Here is a 25,931-nt window from a genome sequence, read left to right as displayed (position 1 = left end):
TTTATCCATTGTATTGTCGATGGTCATCTGGGTTGTTTCCAGTTTGAGGCTTTTACAAATAATGCTGCTAGAAATATTCCTGCACGTGCCTTTTTATGCTTATGGGTATGCATCTTCTTTATGGCTTGGTGATACCAGCGTCAGGAAGATGTGCTCCTATGTTAGTTCCCACAAGTTTCATGCTACCTTTCACACTTAGAGCTACAATTGATCTGGAATTCAGAGCTGTGTGTGATGAGAGGTGGGAGGCCAATTTCTCTTTTTTCTTTTCCCTACGTGGATATCCCGTTGACCCAGCACCGTTAACTAAAAATAGTTTCCTCCTGTGCTCTGCAGCCCAGCCTCTGAAATAAATTGTCCGTACACGTGTATTTTTGTTTCTGGTCTCTATCTTATATTCCACTGGTCTTCCCACTTTGTTTTTCTTTTTCAATATTTTTTTTCTGGCTGTTCTTGACCCTCTGAATTTCTACATAATCTTCAGGCCCCTATCTGGGTGCACTTCCTGGTATCCCAGCATCTGACATGTGCCTGGCGCGCAGCAGGAACTCACGGCTGGCTGTAACCTGGATGCATCAGAGACGATGGCAAAGCCTTTCATTCGTGCTAGGTTCCAGCAACTCACCCCAGCCGCGCAATTCCTCCGCGCTCACTCCCACCCCCCGTGGCACACCCACAAAAGGCAAGGAGGCGTGCCCGCCGCGGCGCACGTCACTTTCCCCAGGACCGGCTGGCTCCGCCGCGGCTCTCCCCGCCCCCGCCTCCGCCTCCGCCTCCACCTCTTGGGGCCGGGCCGGAAGAGTGACCTCACCGCCTACTTCCCTCCGCCGCGGCAGCACCAGCTCAGCGATGGCGGCTCCAGAAGGCGGCGGTCTCGGTGAGGACGCCCGGCTGGACCAGGAGACGGCCCAGTGGCTGCGCTGGGACAAGGTGAGGGGCGTCAGCAGGCGGGGAGCGCCCGGAGCGGGGCCAAGTGCTCCGCCCTCCCCAGGCGCGGCGCCGCGTGCGCTGCCTGAGCTGCCTTCCCGCCCCGTGCACCCCGCTTCTCTCCCGGGAAGACCCAGGAGGAGGGTGCGGCCGCTGCTAGGCTTCCTTCGGCCTGGCAGGCATGTGGCACGTTCGGAGTTAGGCCGGGAAGGCTTATTCCCGGACGAAACCAGCCATCCGGCCGGCTGGACTGCAAGTTTGGAGTAGAGGAGCGAGCCAGGGTGGTCTAAGCGCGGCCAGACCCTGGACGCTGTCCAGCTGAGGGGCGCACGCCTGTCACTCAGACAGCTGGCTCGTGGTCCGTGGTCTGCTGTGCATCCCCATGGACCCATAATCGCTCCGTCCCGCCTATTCCTTTGGCCGCTGAGACCTTTGCTGAGCAGCGTTGTGGTCCGGTCCTCCCATCCTGAGGGCTTGGTTACAAACCAAGGATCCTCCTGGGTGGGCCCGCCTGGCTTCAGGAGTACCCCTTAGAACTTTGACTGCAGAGGAGGAACCCTTTGGACACAGCACGGTTTTCTGTCTCTTCATTCCTTTTCTTAGAATGAGGAACCCAGCTCTGGACATCACTCCCTCTCTCCTCTCTAACTTGCGTCTCGCCCTTTCTACCTGTTCTCCTGCTTGCTGTTCGGTTTTCTCGGAATGTCCCTCGCTGCTCTCCTCTGCCGAACTTGTTTCTCCCGTTGTGACTCATTTTGTGCCTGAACGTAAATGTGGCTTACGTAGAGAGTCCTTCCTTGGCTCCGAAGTGTAAATTATTTCTCCCTAATATTCACTCTAAACGGTCTGTTATTTTCCTTTCTAGCTCTTACTACAAATGGTAAAAACAAAAAACTCCAAAAACACTTGTTTGTAGGTTTGTTTAATGTCTGTCTCCAGGGCTGACTTCAGGGGCGAGAGACCCCTGCAGTCTCACAGGACTCCCGCTCCTAGAAGGACCCATGTTGTTTTAATGTCCTGCTGTCCTGTCTTGAAAATCTTAATGGTAAAAAAAAGAGGTCACCCATTTTCATTGTGCACTGGACCTCCATAGATTTTGTGGCCAGGCCTCTCCGTTCTCACTACCTTGGTTTGTAGGGCCTGGCATAGGCATAGTGCATGACGCCTAGACGGTCACTGAAATACTTGAATGAACAAAGCAGATTACAAGGTCAGTAGGGGTCAGGTCTTTGTCTTTATTTACTATTCTCCGGCCCCTACAAATAAAATGGCAGCAAATCCCATTTCCAGGATGCTCTTGGCAACTCCTTGGGGGCGTTTTTCTTTTCCTCGGAAGATAACCTTGTGATTCTCAAGGGAAGAAAAATGTTTCCATTTCTGATAACTTGCAATTTGTAGAGTACAGAATTGTTTTGAAGTCAGAGTTCATAATGCACTTTCCCTAAGAAGAAAAAGGAGAAGAAGAAAGCAATCTAATTTCTACACAGTGTTGCATCTGTGTATAGAAAGATTGTATCTCTCTGGGTAGAGATGAGATGTCTTTTTTTTTTTTTTTTACCACTTCTCAAGTTCTATCCTCTGTTAATTTCTTTTTTTGCTTTGAAACTGGCACCTAACTTAGGAGAAGCCCGTTCATTCTCCATTGAATCTCCCACCAGCTAAAAGCACTGCAGCCCTCTAGTCTGACTACCCCCCCGCGATTGGCAAGGCACCCTGGCAGGTGCCTTCTGTATTTCCACCGTGCCCTTCATCCCTGCTGTTTTCTCTGCTGTCAGTTTTCATCACTGCCAGGGCTGATTTTGATCCTGCTCTCCTCTTGACTTCTCATTCTTATCTGTCCGTCTCCTTTGTTTCTCTCAGGCTACTTTCATATATGTCAAATTTCATATATATCATATATATCAAAGACCATATATATAATTGGTCTTTCATATTATATCAAAGACCAATTCAGATTTTCCGGACCTACACTGTGAACAAGGGAGAATCACTCGATATTGGGTGTGGCAGTGAAGTCCGTGTTTTCTGATTCACTCCACGAATATTTATTGAGCCTCTTTTATGAGCCTCTTTTATGTACCCGATCTGGGCCCTTCTTTGGGGGGCAGCTGACAGTCTGATAGGTAAGACTGTGTTCTGTAATTAGTGTCTGAATCTGATAGGTAAGACTGTGTTCTGTAATTAGTGTCTGCTGCTTTTCACCAGAAAAGGTGGGATTTACTTGATTCCTATTGAATCTGAAACAATCTGGAAATGTGGGCTTAATTCCAGAAAGCCAAGGTTTTATTTGCAATAGTATTTCAAAGTTTAATTACATGGCCATGTCCTGCATGAGTGCTCATCTAAGTGGATAATGACTGTAAAACAGGAATATAAAGTACTTCCTCTGTTGTTTTCCTGAATTCATAACTTAAAAGCTCATATGAAATTAATGTGATTGTCATTGTTTTTCTCCAACCTTAACATTTTCTGCAACTACCATACAAAAAAAAAAAAAAAATAGGACAATGTATGATGAACTTAAATGAATCATATTAGCATCTATTTGAAGCAGTTAATGTTATAGAAGAGGCACTAGATTAATGTTTATCTTGCAATTTAAGCAAGTCACTCAATCTCTGAGACCTCCCCATCTATAAAATTAGGTTTCTGTTATTTGTCTACTTCTTGGAGATGTTATAATATTCAAACTTGACCAGGTATGTGAATGCCTGGTATGAATTATAAAACATTACGAAAGTAAGGTTTTGATTTAAATTGTGTAATCTCTCTGGAAAATTGGAGGGCATTAGGGAGAAAAATGAACGTTTAATCACAACTAAGTGCCAGGTAGAGAAAGATGTTTTACATTAAGTTGAAGTAAACCTCCTTAAAACCTTAAAAATCGAGTAAGGGAGGTTCTAGATTATTCCCATTTTGCAAATGGGGAAACAGAATTTGAGAACTGAAATAATCTGCACAAGCACCTAGAGTTGGCAAGTAGTGTGCTGGGATTCCATTCTGGGGGTTAGACTCATATGGTAAAACCTCTACTTCTGTTTCTCCAAAAGTGCTTACCTTGACAGGAAAGAAAAGAACACTTACATTATAATATCAAACTGACTTCATATTTCAGATTTCGAAAGCATCAGAAAATTGAAAGATCTACATATATATATATATTTTTTTCCTATGGGTTAGAATAATTGTGGGTTTTTTTACATTTCTGATTTTTCATTCACTTGGGTGTCTCGTTGTATCTATATATTTTTGTTTTGCAGAATTTCTTAACTTTGGAGGCAGTGAAACGACTAATAGCAGAAGGTAATAAAGAAGAACTAGGAAAATGTTTTGGGGCCCGAATGGAGTTTGGGACAGCTGGCCTTCGAGCTGCTATGGGACCTGGAATTTCTCGTATGAATGACTTGACCATCATCCAGACTACACAGGTAGCACATTTTTATAATTCTTAGTAACTCAATGTATCCCCTAGCTCATTTTCTATTTGACAGACCTAATTTGTTCTAATTATGGACATGTCTTATCAGCTTGGCTAAACACAGGAAGTCGCCACCATTTACTCCATAAGGTAAGTTGGTCGAAGTAGCACTTGATCAGGACTCATATAGCCATTCATTCATTCATTCATTCATTCATTCAACACACTTCTTGAGTGCCTACTATGTGCCAGTCACTGGGGATATGAGAGTGACTCAAACAAACAGATTCTGTCATGGAGCTTTCCTTCCAGTATAAATGCACCAACTAAACTGACAACTTTTAAGGTTCTATTATTTTTGCCATGGTTACATAGCAAGTGCTAAAAAGCTTTTCTAACTGCTGGAATTACCAAGAGCCTGTTCTCCTTTGTTTTATAGTCTGGATTGAGTCTGAGTTTCCTTGCCTTAACTTGTGAATGTTTTTGTCAGAGTCTAGACCCAGCTTTTAGGAAAGAGATAATTTGACAAAACAGAAGCACTTCCACTGGGTATTGGCAGTACTGTTTATGAGGGAAATGAAATAGAACAGATTATTCTTATCAGTATTTCTTCAGCTTAGACCTGTTAATGATGAATGTCACTTTAATTCTGGGAAAAGAAAGGCTAGAAAAAATTGCCTAATAGTGATTGCATGTACCTCACATATACATCCCAGCATAAAAGGCAGAGCTGGGCATGTTGTAACAAAACTCCAATAAGGAAAGCTCATCTAAGGGTATAGATTTACCATGAGGGCCAGGCACGATGGCTTACACGTGTAATCCCAGCACTTTGGGAGGCTGAGGCAGGCGGATCACTTGAGCCTAGGAGTTCAAGACCAGCCTGAGCAACATGGTGAAAACCCCATCTCTACCAAAAATACAAAAATTAGCCAGGTGTGGTGGTGTGCACCTGTAATTCCAGCTACTTGGGAGGCTGAGACAGAGGGATTGTTTGAACCTGGAAGGCAAGGTCATAGTGAGCCGACATCATGCCACTGGACTCCAGCCTGGGCAACAGAACAAAACTCTATCTCAGAAAAAAAAAAAAAAAGATTTGCCATGGGAACTCCTGGTCACAAATTCTTATTAAGCAATAGGGCTCCCTAAGATGCTGGAGGAAAGACTTAGAATGGGGTAAGTTCGGGAATCCTATTCGGTTTGTGGATAACATAGGAACTGTGCTGCTGAATAAGGTTGCCTTCTGTGCCAGTTACTAGGGCTATATAACAAATCACTGAAAACATAATGGTTTAAAACAACAGCCACATTTATTTTGCTTACAAATCTGCAATTTTGGTAGAACTCAGTGGGGACAGCTTGTCTCTGCTCCACTCAGTGCCATCTGGTCCAGTTTGGAGGCTGGAATCATTTGAAGGGACCTTCATTCACACATCTGAAATTATTACTGGCTATTGGCTGGGATCTTAGCTGGGACTGGAACCCCTTCATGTGGCCTGGACTTCCTTATAACATGGTGGTTGGCTTCCAATGGAGTATCCAGAGAGGGAGAGAGAGAATGTACCAGTTGGAAGCCGTGCTGACTTTTATGACCTAGCTTTGAAAGTGTCACTTCTACCATATTCAGTTTGTTAAAAGTGAGTCAGTAAGGCTGTCTCATATTCAAGGAGAGGGCACATAAATACCCACTTCTCATTGGAGGAGCATTAATGTCACATTGTAAGAGGAACACGTGCGATGGCTTATATTACCAGGGCCATCTTTGGACAATCCAGTTGGTTACACCTGCCATTGGGCCTAATCGTTAGGGATTTCTAAGGGATTGTAGATTAACCTAGAGCTTTTTCCCATGTATTTTTCTACATCTAATTTCTGAGAATAATGAAATGTATTCCCGTTAAGGACTATCTTACCCATTTTTCTCCTAGAATTGGTCTTCTCTGGGGGTAAACCCTGTGGTAAAGAAGATGATCAGTACGCTAAAGGTCATGTAATTCAACCAGACACCACTTGGGGTCATTTTCTGCACGACCCCACCACTCTGAAGTGCTCATTCAGCCTATTCTTGGATACTTATAATAGGAGACAGAGAAATGAAGAGTTAAGAAAGTTTTATCTGAGCAGCAGGTATATCTTTAAAATCTTAAGAGTGGATTCAAAATTAGAGGCAAGAGGATTCCCAGAACAAACAGCCCAGGTTTCTACCCCGTCTTGGGTAGTGTTCCCTGGCAGAATACTGATACACAAATACATTGGTAATTTTTCACTCATCAGACTTTCTTGGTGGCATAGGTGCCCTTCCTGCTGGTCTCTGGGTGTGGAGCCTCATTCTGAGGTACCCCGAAGTTTGCCTGGTTCGTTTAAGAAGCAGATGTATGTGATTCAAAAATATGTCAAAGGAAACAGGACAGAGATACTGGAGGAAACTTTTGTATTGTTTGCCTCATTGATAGAGGTTATCATTTCCTCCTGCCAATTAATTTATGCTGTGTTTATGCTCTATTTTGGATTCTGTGTTCTTAGATTATTTAATTTAGCCATGGCATACCAGTGATGGGAAACTCACTGTCCTCTGCAAGAGGCCATTCTATCTTTGGACCATTCTCATTAAAAGATGGTTTCATTATTTTAAGCCAAAATCTGCCTTTCTGTAGACTTTACATATTGGTCTTAGTTCTACTTTTTGAAGTCATACAAATAAACCTGCTTCTTATGTTTTATAATAACATTTTATTTCTGAAAACCTCCCTTTTCCCCCCACTGAGTCTTTCATCTAGAATAGGAATTCACTTTTCTCTTGGCCATTCTTTCGGGTCCTCATCCTCAGCAGGCCTCTGAGATTTTTAGAGAATCTGGAGGTGTGAATGCTTTTTGCCCCATGGAGCACTGGGGCTGCAGCTCAAAGGTTGAGCGGGAAGAGGGGTACTGTCACTGTTGTAAGTCTTAGAGTATCAGGCATGTGGGTACCTTCTGGGGAACGCATGAAACCAATACATGTGGCCTTATTTCCTTGTATCACTCAGCCTCAGAAGATAATCCCAGTGCAACGTATTTGTCAAGGAAAAGCTAAAGGCATTCTAAATTAGCTTTGCTCTGGCAACAAGGCTGTGATGTATCCCCCCCTACCCAAAATAAAAGTAATGGGTTGGGCATGGTGGCTCATGCCTATAATCCTAGCCCTTTGGGAGGCCAAGGCAGGAGGATTGTTTGAGCCCACGAAATTGAAACCAGCCTGGGCGAGACCAGCCTGGGCAATATGGCAAGATCCCATCTCTACATAAATGTTTTTTAAAAATTAGCCGGGCATGGTGGCATGGGCCTGTAGTCCCAGCACGTCAGGAGGCTGAGGTGAGAGGATTACTTGAGCCTGAGAGATTGAGGCTGCAGTGAACCGTGATTGTGTCACTGCACTCCAGCATGGGAGACACAGTGAGACCCCATCTCAAAGGAAAAAGAGTTACATATATTTTAATAAGACTTTAGCAAAAGTGAAATAAATAATGTAAAATGAATCATTATTTTTGCCCAGTCTACCAGAGTTTTCTTCGTTTTATATGGCTTTGAAGGAAAATAACAACAAAAATAATGCTTACAACAGCAAACACTTAATATAGTACTTAGTTGGTGTTGAATTCTCAGCACTTTGCATGTTTTCATTCATTTGCTCCTTATGAGGTAGATATTGTTATTCCTTTTTTACAGAAGAGGAAACTAAGGCACCAAGAACTTAAGGAACTTGTCATTTGCTGGTAGGTGGCAGCGTGGAGTACAGATTCACAGATTGTGCTTCTAGAGTGTGTGCTTTTAGGCCCTACACTGAAGCACCTCTCACCAGCCCTGGGTGCAAATCCAGGCTCTGCTACTCGAATATCTGAAACAGGACAAGTCACTGTGCCTCTCTGAGCCTTATTTTAACCATCTATAAAATGGGATTTCTGGTCAGGGGCAGTGGCCCACACCTGTAATCCCAGCATTTTGGGAGGTGAAGACAGGAGGATTGTTTGACAATAGTTCAAGACCAACCTGGGCAACATAGCAAGACCCTGTCTCTACAAAAAATTTTTAAAAATTAGTTGGGCCTGGTAGCATGCACCTGTGGTCCTAGCTTCTCAGGAGGCTGAGTTGGGGCAGCGGGGAGGATTGCTTAAGCCCAGGAATTCAAGGTTGCAATGAACTTTGATTGTGCCATTGCAACTCCAGCCTAGGCAACAGAGCAAGACCCTGTCTCTGGAGGGGAAAAAAAAAAGTTTTCCTAACAAAGTCGATCTGAGGTGAGAGATAACAGCTACTAAGTGATCAATGACTAACACAGTACCTAATACAAAAACACGTAGATAATAAACAAAGCTGTTATTTTCTTATTGTTCAGTTTGCTTTCCTTACTGAGTGAATTTTTCCCCCTCTGCTATAGTGTTCTATGAAATTTGAGAAAACTTAATTTTTTCCAGTTTTTCTACGTGGTATATATAAAAATATGTTAAAGCATATGCTTTTTAAATCTATGGCGTATTTGTAGGGATTTTGCAGATACCTGGAAAAACAGTTCAGTGACTTAAAGCAGAAAGGCATCGTGATCAGCTTTGACGCCCGAGCCCATCCATCCAGTGGGGGTAGCAGCAGAAGGTATTTAAACATTTTTACAAAATGATGTTTTTATAATTTATTTTGCGGTTTTATTTTAATCACCATCTCAATTACTTGACTTTAATATATTCATTAGCCTCATTGCTTAACAATAAAAACAACGGGTAACTTCTCTTGGCAACTTTTAAAGATTCTGGTTTTACATTGGGTTGAGGAAATAAAATTATTTAGACAATTTTGAATGTAATACCTGTCTAAACAAAAATTTCTTAAACTGGCAATATTATTTCTCCCTCTCATTTGCCTTGTTATACATAATTTTTAAAAATTTTTTAATTTTTTTATTATACTTTAAGTTCTAGGGTGCATGTGCACAACGTGCGGGTTTGTTACATATGTATACATGTGCCATGTTGGTGTGCTGCACCCATTAACTTTATACATAATTTTTACCCTACTATTCATAAACCTCATGACCCCCTTCCCACTCTTGAATGCCCACGTCAAGCTGCATTTCTGAAACATTCTCAAACCAGTGGGACTCTGTTATGTAGCTGTAGGCATATGATGCTGATGGTGATAATGATAACAGTAATAGCAGCAATCATTGGAGTGCTGATTATGAACCAGACACTTACGTATTTACTCATTCTATCCTCACAGCAACCTGTAAGGTATGCACTTTTATCTCTTTACCCTGAGATTATAATGTGAAAGCAGGAGTCACAATTTAAACCTAAGGAGGCTAGTACCAGGGGTCAGCAAACTTTTTCTCTAAAGGGCAAATAGTGGATATCGTACACATTGCGTATCACATGATTCCCATCACCACTACTCAACTCTCCCATGAAGCAGAGAAACATCCATAGACAATGCATAAACACAGGAGCATGGCAGTGTTCCACTAAAACTTTATTTACAAAATGGGCTGTAGTTACCAACCCCTGCCCTTAACCATGTTACATAGCCCTTTTTTTTTACTTGAACACTTCCTCTGTTATGATGAATTTTTAATCATTCCAGAGTATCAGTATTACTAGTATCTTAGCATTATACATATTGAATATTAATGAAAAGTCTCATTAACTTTACAGAGCTGGATGAGTTTATAGAGTCCTATATTTGCCCATCAGAAGCTTCCAATCTAAGACAGAAGCACTCGTGGGGACAAACGTGTGGCCGTGAGGAAGGGTGCATAGCCAGAGAAAATCACCAGGTGGCATCAGCTCCAGGTTGAACTCGGGGGCATACGATTTTTAGTCTTTAGCTTTGCAGCTCAAAAATGTGGTTTTTGTCAGTAAAGCAGAGAAAAGTTATAGCTCTGGAGGATAGATGCACATAAACTACATTCACAAGAGAATGTTGTGGTATAAACTAGCATATCAGCTTGTCATTTACAGTTAGTGGATGTACAGTTAGAACTAAATTGCGACCATGTTCCTCTGCCGCCCCAGGGCAGGTCAGATCCTTTGCTCAGAGCATGCACAGTGCTTATATGTGGCTAAATCTGCCTGCTGAGCTTCTTAAATTTCTTCATTTTAGGCTGACTGCCCTGCTTCTGGTTGATACAACCTTCAGAGATATGTTAACATTATCAATTAAGGTACAGATTTTTTTGCCCTGGCCTTAAGGCCCTATCATTTCCTTAAAGTGAGTGATGTTACTGATTTAAGCTTATGGTTCAAGTCTCAGAGTTTGATGTGATGGGATAGAGTGGAACGCAAGGCTACTCTCTATTACCTACAAGGCGTGAGACATTTAGACATCATAACATAAGTGTTTAACCAACACATGGTAAGATACTCATAATGAGCGAATGGAACCTTCGTAAGGAGTTGGAAACTATTGCAGTTTCTGAATTTCGCCCAAAGAAATGTTTATTCTTTAATCTTCCAATTTTAAATATCTAGTGGGGAACGTAAGCAGTAACTGTTAAGTATATGCAGAGAACGCATTGCATTTTTTTGTGCACGTTTGTAACAGAGAGAGAGAGAGAGTGGAGATCTGCTCTTTGTGCCCCAGGCGGCCTTCAGAATACTGTTCGATGAAGCTAGTGCTCAAGAAGTATTTGGGGAGAGGATGAATGATCTGATTGTTTAACCCACAAGGATGGTATAATGTTGTTCATTCTGAGTAAATTGCTCATTTATTTGTGGTAACGTATTTTACACCAGCTTGAAGGAAGATTTGATGCCATTTTCTGTGTCTTGCCCTGAGCAAGTTTCTGTGGAAGTTGAGAAAAATGTCAAATAATTAAGTTTTCTTTCAAAGGCTGATTGGAACCAAGATGTATATATGTGTATGGGGGTGTGTGTGTGTGTGTTTGTGTGTGTATGTGTGTGTATACACACATGCATACTCCAGGATGTCTTATATTTCAAATAAAGCAATCTCGAATCAATTTCCAGTCCGTGTGGTGTACGCTGGATTGTGATAGGCTTAGGTGGGGATTTTCAGCCTCTGCTCTGTTGACATGTGGCTGGGTGATTTTTTTGTGGTTGTAGGGCACATTGTAAGGTGTTTAGCAGCACCCCTGACCTCTCCCTACTATCTGCCAGTAGCAACTCTCTCTATTCCCCAGTGTGACACGCAAAAATGTTTCCAGACATTTCAGATGCCTGGAAGGAGAAGGTGCAGACTTGCCCTGACTGAGAACCACTGAGATACATGGAGAGCTGAAAGGCTGGGATGCAGCCTGGCTCTGCCACTAAGTGGCTGTTAGACCCGGGAAAAGGGGCCTGGCCTTTCTTGACTTTAGTGCCATTTCTGTAAAACAAAATAGTGAAATGAGATGACTCCTGAGAGTCCTTCAGCTTTACTGTCCCATGCCAGGGTTAAGATTGTAATAAATGCTGTCCTTGATCTGGCTGCTGCATTCACCCTAAAGAACATTCAGCATTCGTTCCCTTCTTTCCATCTCTCACAGTCCTGATCACTCAACTCTCCTTTTCTTCTCTGTCACTCTGCATTCACAGGTTTGCCCGACTTGCTGCAACCACATTTATCAGTCAGGGGATTCCTGTGTACCTCTTTTCTGATATAACGCCAACCCCCTTTGTGGTAAGTAGCCATTTCCTTTCATAATTTCCTGTCACGTGATCAGGGATGGGCCTTGGCTGAATATGACAGTCTTTAGGGCTTTTGGGATTGGACTGTTTGAATGACAGAGGAGCTCATTGGCATGTATGAGGCATTTTCTTTTCTCTCCTGGAGTGTTTCTCCCACATCCTAGTAATATTTCTCTGGTATTCAACTTTTGATTCATTGGAATTGGTTTTTTAAAAGTAAAGTTTTCCTTTTGTTTGCATTCTAAGGATATTTGAGTGAGTTAGCAAAAAAAAAAATTTTTTTTTGAGACAGAGTCTTGCTCTGTTGCCCAGGCTGGAGTGCGATGGTGCAGTCTTGGCTCACTGTAACCTCCGTCTCCTGGGTTCAAGCAGTTCTCCTACCTCAGCCTCCCAAGTAGCTGGGATTACAGGCGCCTGCCACCATGCCCAGCTAGTTTTTGCATTTTTAGTAGAAATGAGGCTTCACCACATTGGCCACGCTAGTCTCGAACTCCTGACCTCAGGTCATCCGCCCGCCTTGGCCTCCCAAAGTGCTGGTATTACAGGCGTGAGTCACCGCGCCTGGCCTTTTCTCCATTTTTAAATTTGGTTTGCAGTTCTTTTTCTCAGCTATCACAATTAAGAAACTTCTTGGGTCGAAATCTGAATTCACCTCAAACCCTGTCTGGTCATGAGTATTTTTGACAAGCTGGCGCACCCCCGTTTTATACAAATGTTTTATTCTAAATACTATTCATGGCTAATACAGAGAGCATGCTCGGCATGTTTGAGTAAGACTTTTATCAAATCCTTTGTGTAGCACAATCTAAAGAAAAGACAGTAGGGACTAAGACAGCTGTTGCTTTGACATAGACAAAACTTTTAAGAGCTGGGCCAGATGCTGAAGATACGTTTTGAAAAATGTGATTTGGATGCAGTTACTCGCATCTAGTAGAAATGAGACTGTATCGCTACGGAAGGAGATTCCAACTCATTTTGTGTTTGCTGGCTCTAGTGCACTGGCAGGTAGATGCAGCACCCGTAGGCTGTAAATAACCTGGTACACACTCTATTCACATCTAAATGTAGTTCATTTCATTGTTTGATGGAAAAATTGTCATGTATTCAAGCATCCTAATTACCTTCTGTACTAAGTGTTAATAGCTATTAATTTTATGTCAGACATGAATTGAACCAGTGTGTCATGATCCTTTGTCCACACTGAGGAGTCGTTCTCCTCTTTTCTTTGGCCCAGGACACCTGAGACATGTGACATAACTTCCAGGGGATTGAAGGACTGCAATGATTCTTGGTGGGAGGGTGGAGGGGACAGACAATTTAAATCTCAGGTTGCCTGTGTATAATCAATGTCATTTGCCATAATGGGGGAATAATCCAGCCCCTCCTCCCATTTTGGGAAGTAGTAGAGATGGGAGCTAAGTTGAAATATAAATAACCCTGGAGTGAGAGATAAATGAGCAATGTGTAAGAGCATTCTCCATTACCTCAACTTTTTTTTTGAGACAGAGTTTCACTTTTGTCTCAAAAAGAGTTAGGGCTGGAGTGTGGTGGCACGATCTCGGCTCACTGCAACCCCCGCCTCCCGGGTTCAAGTGATTCTCCTGCCTCAGCCTCTCAAGTCGCTGAGATTACAGGCGCCTGCCACCATGCCTGGCTAATTCTTTTGTATTTTTGGTAGAGACAGGGTTTCACCATGTTGGCCAGGCTGGTCTTGAACTCCTGACCTCAAGTGATCCACCTGTCTCGGCCTCTCAAAGTGGTAGGATTATAGGTGTGAGCCATCACCCCCAGCCCCTCAGTATTTTTCTCAACCTTTTCCTTAAAAGCAAATGAGAAAGAGGAGAAGAGGGAGAAGCAGTTGGAGGGAGTAAACTGAATCCACAAACTTCTGTCTCAGGTAGAAGCCTTGAAACCATTGGAATGGAGGCTTAGACCATTGTTGTGTTTGAAGAATTTTCTAGCTCAACCAAGTAGAAGATGGAATGAGAAGGCACTGAGGAAATTACTCACCTTTCTTATTAGGAAATGCATCCTGGAATTTTGAGCAGTCAGTTAGTTCTAAGGGTAGTTGCATACTGCTGGGGTGTGGCTCAGAAATACTATGCTATTTATATATTACATTTATTAAAAGGGAGCAAGTTGGCATGAACAATATAAAATAGACATTTTAAGGATGTCTGCTTTTTTTGTTAAAAACTGTTTGTTCTTGTTTCCTGCTATGTTACAGCCCTTCACGGTATTGCGCTTGAAACTTTGTGCTGGAATCATGATAACTGCATCTCACAATCCAAAGCAGGATAATGGTTATAAGGTATTTTCCTTTTTCTACTCCACACATACATCTTTCTGTAGGAATCCTATATCTGTATTCTTTGGGACCGCGGGTAACAGGTGTCTTATTTCCATTAACTGTAAACCTTCTGAATGTGTTCCTGGGTTCTCTAGGTCTATTGGGATAATGGAGCTCAGATCATCTCTCCTCATGATAAAGGGATTTCTCAAGCTATTGAAGAAAACCTAGAACCGTGGCCTCAAGCTTGGGATGACTCTTTAATTGATAGCAGTCCACTTCTTCACAATCCCAGTGCTTCCATCAATAATGACTACTTTGAGGACCTTAAAAAGTACTGTTTCCACAGGTAAACGAATTGTGTCTTCACTGGCCTCGAGTGAGTTAAGTTTATGTGATTCAGCCAAATTCTATCAGTGTTCATGAAGTTTTTCTCTTTAACTGGTTCATGTGCTTCGGCTGTGTCTGATTTTATTTTATTTTGTTTACTTATTTTGAGACAGGGTCTCACTCTGTCACCCAGGCTGGAGTGCAGTGGCACGATCTTGGCTCACTACAACCTCTGCCTTCTAGATTCAAGTGATTCTTGTGCCTCAGCCTCCCAAATAGCTGGGATTACAGGCGTGAGCCACTGCACCCAGCTAGTTTTTTTGTATTTTTAATAGAAACAAGGTATTGTGGCATGTTGGCCAGGCTAGTCTTGAACTCCTGGCCTCAAGTGATCCACCGGCCTTGGCCTCCCAAAGTGCTGGGATTCCAGGTATGAGCCACCATGCCCAACCAGCCGCATCCTATTTTAGAGGCTGTAGATCAGGCCTTGGCAAACTTTTCTTAAAGGGATAGATAGTAAATATTTTTGGCTTTGAGGACCACATGGACTCTTTCTCAACTACTCAACTCTGCTGTTTTAGTACAAAAGCCGTCATAGATGAAATGTCAGTGAAGGAGTGCAGACGGAAGTGGTGGCTTGCCCATAGGCCTTAGTTTGCTGACCTCTTATAGATTCCGTACATGTATGTGATTCATACATATTCATACATGTCAGTGTGCATGTGTGTGTGTACATATATATGTATGTTTTAAAAACTTGCTTAAAAGTCTTGAATAGGAAACACTGGTATTTTTCTATCTTTCCAAAAATTTTCTGTGCATGTGCAAGCATATATATATATATGTATAATATACTTCAAAACCATAAATGGGAATATAGTGTGTGTGTGTGGTTTGTTCTGTGCCCTTTTCCCCCTAATTAATTTGTCACGGACACCTTCCTATGTTAGTCCCTATTAGTCCCGACTTTCTGTCTTAAAGGCTGCTGCACTGGTGTGTTTAACTCAGTGACACAGACTCAGTCCTTACCGTAAGGTAGGAAGTGGTCTAGCAGAGTGACAGTAGTGTCTTCTTGAGTATGCTGTAGGTCCCACCCCTCCTGATTGTCCCCCTAGCAAGAAACCATGGATTCAAAGAAACTGAACTTGTAGGTGTCTTTGATACTGTATTTGTTGGATCAGCTGATGGTGTCCACTCCAGTGCAGAGTATGAAAGCCCAGTCCCTCCTGAAGGGAGCAGCCACGCCAGCCGAGTGTTGCCCACATGAAAATATAGGTCCCAGTTGCCAGGTCATCTGTGTTCTCCTATTCCCAAAAAAACCGGAAACCTGCATTTTGTGTGTGAAATCTCCTAATTCCTACATGTTGTACCATTTTTTTCAATGGTGTGTAGTCCAGACAAAACACATCTGTGAACTTTCCCTCTGCCCCTCTGATTTAACTTCACGAAAAATGAAGCATTTCTGGTTTTCGACTCCCAGTAGCTCGGGAGTCAGCCCCCCTTGTGAACAGTTGCTTGACTGTATATGTGTGTGTGTGTGTGTGCGTGCACACGCATGTTTGTGCGCATGCGTATCCGTAAGGTAACTTTCTGGCATCAGAATTGTCTATGCATTCGCAAAGTTGATAGTGCTTAGCAAATTGACCGCCAAAAATATACCAGTTGGTGCTTCCACCAGCAGTAGATGGTGACAGCATATGATACCTACATTTCCTCCTGTGCTGTGATCCAATTTCTCATTTTTCTCGATTTGCTAGTTGAAAGTAATAGCTCACTTTTATTTGTATTCTTTAACCTATATATTTCTATGTATTTGTTCACCTTTTATATTTATAAACATCTTTGTTTATAATATAAATACATATATACATATAATATATACATATAAAAAATATATATAATATATGTTTTTTAGATGTTGTTTTCTGTTGTTATCTTTGGAATTTTTTATTGAAACTCTTTGCTGAACTGTTTACAAATTTGTATAATATTTATTAATCTTATTTTATAGCTTCTGTGTTTTATGTCATGCTTAGGAAGACACGCTCTATAACAAAATCATTAAAGTAACACAAAAAATTTCCCTTGTTTTATCTCTAGAACTTTCATGTTTGTGTTTTATAATATTTCAATCTTCTGTTTCATTAGTGATTTTAAATTTTATATGGGGCATGAAGTAGGAAAGCAGATTATAGGTTTTTTCTAAAAGGTTTGCGGTTGTACCAACATCAATGGAAGAATCTTTTTTTTTTTTTTTTGACTAATTGGAAAGGTCACCTTTATGAAACAATTTCTAACGTTAATCAAGTGCTTATTACATATCAGATAGCTGCTGGAGACACTTCACATGTAATTTTTTTTCTTTTTTTTGAGACAGGGTCTCACATTGTCACCCAGGCTGGAGTGCAGTGGCATGATCTTGGCTCACTGCGGCCTTGACCTCCCAGATTCAGGGAATGCTCCCTCCAAGTAGCTGGGACTACAGTTGTGCGCCACCATGCCCTCCTAATTTTTTTGTATTTTTTTTTGGTAGATATGGGGTTTCACCATGTTGCCCAGGCTGGTCTTGTATTCCTGAGCTCAAGCAATCCACCAGCCTCGGCTTCCCAAAGTGCTAGGATTAGAGGAGTGAGCCACTGTGCCCAGTCAACATGTAATTTCATTTTAATCCTCAGAGTAATGCCAGTAAATTATAGTATATTATCATACATGTTATAGATGAGAAAACTATAAGAAAGAGTGGTTAATAGCCAACAGTCACACAGCTTATGGGTGGCCGAGCTCCAGGATTTAAATTCAGACTCTGACTCCAGAGCATGTTAACCACTTAGCATTATTACTTCTGTGTTCATTTCCCATTTCAAATTAGATTAACTTCTGAATTCTCTATTCTGTTCCTTTAATCTGCCTTTTTATATCTAGTACCAAGCTGTTTTAATTACTATAGGTTTATTATGTATTTTAAAATGCAAGAGAGTTGTTTTTCCAGATTTTTCCTCCCTAATCTTACGTATTTATTTTCCCAGATGCATTTTATTTTCAGGGTATGCTTGTTTTAAACCACGATTCTCTTAGATAAGACCGTGTTCATTTATTCATTCCCAAAAGAAATGGATAGTAACCTAAGATTCCAGTCATCAGAGCATTGGAAGTTTTTAAGCCTTTTATTTTTTGTAACTTCTCTTGTTAATTTTGATATCTGTTGTTAGTCTGTATGAAGTCCCTAAGTCATGGCATGGTATCAAACAGGATTGTTACGTGGCAAACAAAAAGTTTTATTTATTATTATTATTTTTTTAATATTTTTTTTCCTGAGACGGAGTTACGCTCTTGTTGCCCAGGCTGGAGTGCAATGGCACAATCTCGGCTCACTGCAACCTCCGCCTCCCAGGTTCAAGCGATTCTCCTGCCTCAGTGTCCCAAGTAGCTGGGATTACAGGCATGCGCCACCATGCCCAGCTAATTTTGTATGTTTAGTAGAGATGGGGTTTCTCCATGTTGGTGAGGCTGATTTCAAACTCCTGACCTCAGGTGATCTGCTCGCCTTGGCCTCCCAAAGTAAAAGTTTTATTTTTTATATCTTTATGTATGGGATAACCCAACACATTTTGTTAAAAAGGACATTTTTAAAATCATTTCTGAAGCTGATAAAAGACATTTGGGAACATGTCGCTTTGGGGATGTATGGGTGTATGGAGCCCTGGAACTGTCCCGGGCTGGCTCTGGCACTGTCAGGGCACCTATCAGGCCAGCAGTGAGTCTCGTGTAGGAACATGAGCTTGAGGTTCTTCTTTGTATCTCACTCTAGATGGGATACATAAAACAAAACCTGAAATAATCAGATTTGCTGAAAATAACTACGGAGTAGAATTTAAAACTTGAGTATGTTGAGGGAGGGAATATATATATCTGGGAGAGAATGGATACGTTTTGTTTTTTTGAAATGGAATTAGAAAGATATTCAGTTGTCTTGTACATTCTTGCAAACCTTGCAGTTTTGAGAGCCCTGTTTCTACCTTTTATCATTTTACACGGTGTGTCTGATTCTAGGAGCGTGAACAGGGAGACGAAGGTGAAGTTTGTGCACACCTCTGTCCATGGGGTGGGTCATAACTTTGTGCAGTCAGCTTTCAAGGCTTTTGACCTTGTTCCTCCTGAGGCTGTTCCTGAACAGAAAGATCCGGATCCTGAGTTTCCAACGGTGAAATACCCGAATCCCGAAGAGGGGAAAGGTGTCTTGGTAACCTAATTTTTTTAAAATTATGAAATCTGCTTTTATATTCAAAACTATTACTGTCAAGTAAAATACATTTTATGTTTTTTCATTGTGCTGAAGAAAAACTAATTTCAGTGTGGAAATATGTGTATAGGGCTGGGTGCAGCGTCTCACGCCTGTAATCCCAGCACTTTGGGAGACCAAGGCAGGCAGATCACTTGAGGTCAGGTGTTCAAGAACAGCCTGGCCAACATGGCGAAACTCCGTCTCTACTAAAAATACAAAAATTAGTTGGGTGTGGTGGTACATGCCTGTTATCCCAGCTACTTGGGAGGCTGAGGCATTAGAGTTGTTTGAACCTGGGAGACGGAGGTTGCAGTGAGCTGAGATTGCACCACTGCACTCCAACCTGAGTGACAGAGTGAAACTCTGTCTCAGAAAAAAAAAGGAAATATGTATATTTGTTAGTCATTAATTTCTTAAAGGATCTTTCTTTTTTTTTTTTTTTTTTGAGACGGAGTCTCACTCAGTTACTCAGCCAGGAGTGCAGTGGCCGGATCTCAGCTCACTGCAAGCTCCGTCTCCCGGGTTTACGCCATTCTCCTGCCTCAGCCTCCCGAGTAGCTGGGACTACAGGCGCCCGCCACTACGCCCGGCTAGTTTTTTTGGTATTTTTTTAGTAGGGACAGGGTTTCACCGTGTTAGCCAGGATGGTCTCGATCTCCTGACCTCGTGATCCACCCGTCTCGGCCTCCCAAAGTGCTGGGATTACAGGCTTGAGCCACCGCGCCCGGCCTAGGATCTTTCAAATTAAACACCCCAGGATCAGGATATGAGAACTGAGCTCTAAATGGTGCTTCAAATTCAATTAATTTAATTTAATTTAATTTGCCATGTCTCCTTAATGCCAAAAAGAAGCAGTAATAGAGTGAAATTTTATCAGGTTATGATTTTTATTTCTTGTCATTTTTCTGATATGAAGAAATGTTGCTTACAGTATGGTTCCTTTAACATTTTTAAAGGTTGGGGTAGCAGTGGTATTCAGAGAATCAGTTTGTTTTGTTTTATTTGTGAGGCTGATCACACGGCAATGCCCGGAAATACCAGTCCAACCACACACCTACTGGCACATGTGCAGCGGGCACACTGGTAGGCTTGGTTCACACACCGATGCTCCCATTATCTGACCTCTGACTTAGGAAGATACTATGTGGCCAACCAAGACCAGCTGTAGCTTTTGTTTGCTAAATTTCACTTCTGGAGCTGGTCTTGGTTGGTCCTATATTATCTTTCTAAGAGCGGAAAGACCTGTTGAGTTCTTAAGGAGCTGAATGTTTTTAAAGACTACCATATGCTCGATTCTTGATTAAATAATCTTTTATTTTCATATTCTTCTTCAGACTTTATCTTTTGCTTTGGCTGACAAAACCAAGGCCAGAATTGTTTTAGCAAATGACCCGGATGCTGATAGACTTGCTGTGGCAGAAAAGCAAGACAGGTAAAATTAATTGTGATTACCTCTATTATAGAACATATGAAGGATGATCTCTTCATTGGTAAAATGTTCCTGGGGAGATGAGACCTATTTGGAAACATTTCCCATTTATTTTGCAAATGATCGTTTCACTGAACCTCCTGTGGAGTCTTCTGATGGAGAGCAAGATAGAGATCTAGTGTAGGGGGAGGTTACGTGATTGGCAAGCATAATGCAGAGTAAATCAACCCAGTATGTGTTTCAAATTGAAACTCCTATTTGGGAACTTCTAATTTTATAATTGATTTTATTATAAGTAATGTCTCAGTGTCTAATGAGGGTAAAGCACTTTGGAGCTAGCTATGTGCTTCAGTATTTGCTGAGGGGTTTAGGAGGGAGCTGTATCTTCAAGGAGATGCTGAATTTAGTTTGGACAGACCAGGGAGGAATTCCTGTGGGGTATCGGCACAGTGTTTAAGACAAGTCTGACCAGAGAGTTTGAACAAAGGAGAAGTAAGTACGTGGGGGCTAAAGTTGAAAGGTAGGCAGGGCCCAAGCTATTTTGGGTGTCGGGCAGCCTATGTGATGTTTTGGGGGCAAGAGGGTGCTGCTGCTGAAATGGCAGGGTTTTTAGATTGTGATAAAACAGATTCTATTCTATGTCAGTGTTGAGAAAGTTAAGCTAAGGTGATACATCCTGATAGATGAGATTTACTTTTAGCCATCTGGACTGCCAAGAGAAGCAGAAATTGCATACCTTTTCTCTGATGTTCTGACTATTTAGGACTGAGCTTGATCTTAAGTGGGACTGAGCTGTCCCGTCTCAGAATCAGCAACACTAACTAGTCCAGAAATTGAGATAGCAAAACTTACTCTATATATGGGGGATCTTGCCAGCATATTTGTTATATTTAAAACCAAAGGCTTTGCCAAAGATTAATATAGAGCCATTGTGTGTCATGTCTGACATACTTATTTTATACAGTCTTCAAAGACAGGATGTCTGTTCAGGCAAACTGGCTGATATATATGGTAGCTGCTCAGATGTTTGTAAAATGGCAGTTACATTTCTGACCAGTTATTTAAAGATGATGAATAACAAGAACAGCCTTGCAGAAAATACTTTGCGGCTTTGTTTGCTAAATTGTTTTATCCCCATGACACTCTAGAGTCTTCCTTAAGATTATGGAAATGAATAGTTGTTTTTTTTCTTTCAGTGGTGAATGGAGGGTGTTTTCAGGCAATGAGTTGGGGGCCCTCTTGGGCTGGTGGCTTTTTACATCTTGGAAAGAGAAGAACCAGGATCGCAGTGCTCTCAAAGACACGTACATGTTGTCCAGCACCGTCTCCTCTAAAATCTTGCGGGCCATTGCCTTAAAGGAGGGTTTTCATTTTGAGGTAAGTTGTTTCTGGGATTCACTCATTTTCCTTTCATCTGCTCTGTGGAAGATCTAAGGCATGTCTTTCTCATTTTGATTATCCCTGTAGGAAACATTAACTGGCTTTAAGTGGATGGGAAACAGAGCCAAACAGCTAATAGACCAGGGGAAAACGGTCTTGTTTGCATTTGAAGAAGCTATTGGTAAGAAGTGATCATGAACATTAAGGAATTGGTTACAAAGCAAAAGGAAAAGTTTGCATTTGGATTCAAAGATCCACAGTGAAACGAGGTTTATTTTGCTTCTCCAGCACTCAGGTTGAATGTCGAACTATCCTACTCCAAAATTGACATCTCAGATGATTTACAGCAAAAAGTAATGTCTTAAAAACAACCAAGTCATTCATGTCAGAATCCTTGGCCTGAATGACTGAGAACAGTGATATTGTATGCCTGACTGCCAGTATATGGATTTTGGGAGGTGTGATGTTTCCTCCACTGTGGTGTCTAATATCCAAGCCTAAACCCTGTTGTGTTTAAAGTCCATCCTCCTCCGAAAGTGCTAATGAGGATCTATGCTAGGGTCTATGCAGAGGAAGGGAGAAGGAAAGCATGGTTCGCTGCTGTCATCAAAATGATAGTCACCCAAAAGGACGAACCAGGTCCAGCCAGAATGACAGAAAAACCCTTGTCCTAAACTGTCAATATAAATGAACAGAAAGGAGAGCTAGCTATAGAAATTTGAAATTCACATTGTACCAAATGCTTTTAAGCTATTAATTTAGTAAAAACTATTATGCATTAGATTTATTTATATTCATTTGTATATTCTCGGCGACACTAACACACGATTTAACTGATCGAAGAAAGTGTCATCGCTCAGGTTGTGCTCGTTCATTGTCAGATTTGGCAGACTTGTCTTTTCATAGATTTTTATTTTAGAAAAGGTTTTCTTACATTCATTTATCAAGTCTTAATTGCATGTCTATTACTCAGTGACTCTAAAAGAAATGATAGCACTGACCTTAGCCTACAGCAGCTTAGATAGATTTAGTGAAGTAATCACACACAAGAGTATAGGCCAGATGTCAAAATGAATAATGTAACTAACAAATACTATTGGGATTCAAAGAAGAAAGAGATATGTATTGACCAGGACAATTAGAAACAATTTTCATGAGCTGGAAGGAGTTTCATGACTCTAGTGATTGAGCACCGTGTGGCCAGGAGGGAAAATCTTGCCAGTTCTTCAGCAAATACTTCTTGAAGGCCTGCTGTGGGCTAGGCAGTGGGCTCAATTCTTAAACGTAAGGTAGTTAATGAGAAACGAGCCTACACACAACACTGTACAACCTCGAATATGCAGTAGCCAGGATTCATACTCACATGTGGTTTGACGCTGTATTGTATAGATGTATGTGTGACATGTGTTTCTGCAGGATACATGTGCTGCCCTTTTGTTCTGGACAAAGATGGAGTCAGTGCCGCTGTCATAAGTGCAGAGTTGGCTAGCTTTCTAGCAACCAAGAATTTGTCTTTGTCTCAGCAACTAAAGGCCATTTATGTGGAGTAAGTTATTATTGACTCTGTTGGATCGAAATAATATTTTGAAATGTTCTGTTATATACTTATGCATGAGATACTAATATCCTTTCTAATGCTCTTATTTTGGTGATGAATTCTATTTCGTATAAAAACTAAGTAAGGCAGGGCACAGTGGCTCACGCCTATAATCCCAGCACTTTGGGAGGCTGAGGTGGGTGGATCACCTGAAGTCAGGAGTTTGAGACTAGACTGGCCAACATGGTGAAACCCCGTCTCTACTAAACATACAAAAACTAGCTGGGCACGGTGGTGGGCACCTGTAATCCCAGCTACTCGGGAGACTGAGGCAGGAGAATTGCTTGAACCTGGGAGGCAGAAGTTGCAGTGGGCTGAGATTGCACCATTGCACTGCAGCCTGGGCGACAAGAGCTAAACTCTGTCTCAAAAAAAAAAAAAAAAAACTAAAGAGGTCACCTTTTCCTTTTGATACTTAACCACTTAGTAATTACTATTCCTGATTGCATTAATTTTTAACAAATGACAACATGAAAGAATGTGATTTTAAGTGTCCGATGTCAAAAAATGAAGACATTTAATCTTTTTTGACATCGGACACTTAAAATCATTTTTTTTGTAGCAATTACTCAACTCTGCCTTGCGTGTGTAGTGCATAAGCATCCAGAGATAATACAGAAAGTGATGGGTATGACGTGGCTGTCTGTGCAAATGCAGGTGGAAGACCAGGCAGTCATTTGGTGATCCCTGGGGTAGATTGTTGGACCTCTTTTTTTTTGAGACGGGGTCTTGCTCTGTCACCCAGGCTGGAGTGCAGTGGCATGATCTCGGCTTACTGCAACCTCTGCTTCCTGGGTTCAAGCAATTCTCCTACCTCAGCCTCCCGAGTAGCTGGGATTACAGGCGTCCCCACACCTGGCTAATTTTTGTATTTTTAGTAGCTGGGGGTTTCACCATGTTGGCCAGGCTGGTTTCGAACTCCTAACTTCAGGTGATCCACCCATCTCAGCCTCCCAAAGTGCTGGGATTACAGGCATGAGCCACTGTACCTGGCCTGGCCCTCTTTTTTAATGGTCTTTTAAAAATTATTCCTTTGGAGTCAGTTATGGCTATTACATTTATTTTATTATTTTTTATTTTATTTTATTTATTTATTTTATTTTTATTTTTTATTTTTATTTTATTCTTTTGAGACAGAGTCTCTTGTTGCCCGGGCTGGAGTGCAATGGTACAGTCTTGACTCACTGAATCCTCCACCTCCTGGGTTCAAGCGATTCTCCTGCCTCAGCCTCCAGAGTAGCTCTGACTACAGGTGCCTGCCACCATACCCGGCTAAGTTTTGTATTTTTAGTAGAGAGGAGGTTTCACCATGTTGGCCAGGCTAGTCTCAAACTCCTGACCTCAGGTGATTCGCCTGCCTTGGCCTCACAAAGTCCTGGGATTAGAGGCGTGAGCCACCACGCCCCGCCATATTTATTTTAGAATACACTGGTTGGTACATGTTACGTGTCCACCCTACAAAAGTATTTGTTCCTCATATGCATGATTTGTATTTGTTTGATAGGTATGGCTACCATATTACTAAAGCTTCCTATTTTATCTGTCACGATCAAGACACCATTAAGAAATTATTTGAAAACCTCAGAAACTACGATGGAAAAAATAATTATCCAAAAGCTTGTGGCAAATTTGAAATTTCTGCCATTAGGGACCTTACAACTGGCTATGATGATAGCCAGCCTGATAAGAAAGCTGTAAGTAATGTCTTCTGTTGTCAACCAACCTCTTTTCTATTTACCTTTTAAAATAATTTGAACAAATTATTTAATCATACAATTAACTGAAACTGATTTTAGGCACTTAGGCGTGATTATAAATAAGCTATAAAAAATATATGGAAGCCGGGTGTGGTGGTTTATGCCTGTAATCCCACCACTTTGGGAGGCTGAGGTGGGCAAATCACTTGAGGGTCAGGAGTTCGAGACTAGGCTGGCCAACAAGGCAAAACCTGGTCTCTATTAAAAAAAGACAAAAATTAGCCAGGTGTGGTACGTTAAAAACCACAGGCTAGAACTAAAAGAGATTCTACTAGGCCAGGAGTGGTGGCTCACACCTGTAATCCCAGCACTTTGGGAGGCCGAGGCAGGTGGATCACTTGAGGTCAGGAGTTCAAGGCCAGCATGGTGAAATCCCATCTCTGCTAAAACTACAAAAATTAGCCGGATGTGGTGGCATATACCTATAATCCCAGCTACTCAGGAGGGTGAAGCAGGAGAACTGCTTGAACCTGGGAGGTAGAGGTTGCAGTAAGCTGAGATTGCACCACTGTACTCTAGCCTGGGTGACAAAGCAAGACTTCGTCTCAAAGAAAAAAAAAAGAGGAACTAGTCATCAAAACCTTCCTGGTCATTTAGCACCGTAGGCAATAAGCAATAAGAGCTCAGCAGTGTGGAACCTGTCTGTGGTCACAGAGCTTAGTTGGTGGTGGTCCAGGGAGAATCTGGGTTTTCTGTCTCAGGATCCAGCATTCTCTCCCTGTCAGGAGTTCTCGCACTTGCAGGAGCGTCAGTAACCAAGAAGGCTGGCGAAAACAGTGCTGGAGCCCACACCTGCACTTTCTGATTCAGTAGGTCTGGGGTAGGAGCCAAAAATGTTCATTTCTAACAAGGTCCCAAGTGGTACTGAT

At 41.9% G+C, this 25,931-nt stretch overlaps 1 protein-coding gene across 1 annotated transcript in view; it reads left to right on the top strand.

Annotated features, from left to right (window-relative positions):
• The first annotated feature begins 781 nt into the window (after positions 1-781).
• The window catches only part of PGM2 (phosphoglucomutase 2), a 35,581-nt gene continuing 10,431 nt past the window's right edge, over positions 782-25,931 (top strand). Inside the window, exons 1-12 of the mRNA XM_003898571.4 lie at positions 782-930; positions 4,188-4,355; positions 8,862-8,968; positions 11,905-11,989; positions 14,225-14,308; positions 14,443-14,636; positions 18,668-18,857; positions 20,234-20,331; positions 21,525-21,705; positions 21,796-21,889; positions 23,125-23,254; positions 24,810-24,999. Coding sequence (XP_003898620.1) covers positions 850-930; positions 4,188-4,355; positions 8,862-8,968; positions 11,905-11,989; positions 14,225-14,308; positions 14,443-14,636; positions 18,668-18,857; positions 20,234-20,331; positions 21,525-21,705; positions 21,796-21,889; positions 23,125-23,254; positions 24,810-24,999 — 1,602 coding nt within the window. The 5' untranslated portion in view covers positions 782-849. The remainder of the gene's footprint in view (positions 931-4,187; positions 4,356-8,861; positions 8,969-11,904; positions 11,990-14,224; positions 14,309-14,442; positions 14,637-18,667; positions 18,858-20,233; positions 20,332-21,524; positions 21,706-21,795; positions 21,890-23,124; positions 23,255-24,809; positions 25,000-25,931) is intronic.

The sequence above is a fragment of the Papio anubis genome, chromosome 3 (assembly GCF_008728515.1).
Source record: "Papio anubis isolate 15944 chromosome 3, Panubis1.0, whole genome shotgun sequence".
NCBI lineage: Eukaryota > Metazoa > Chordata > Mammalia > Primates > Cercopithecidae > Papio > Papio anubis.
Note: the sequence above shows the minus strand (reverse complement) of the source record. Positions and strands in the feature narration are given on the sequence as shown.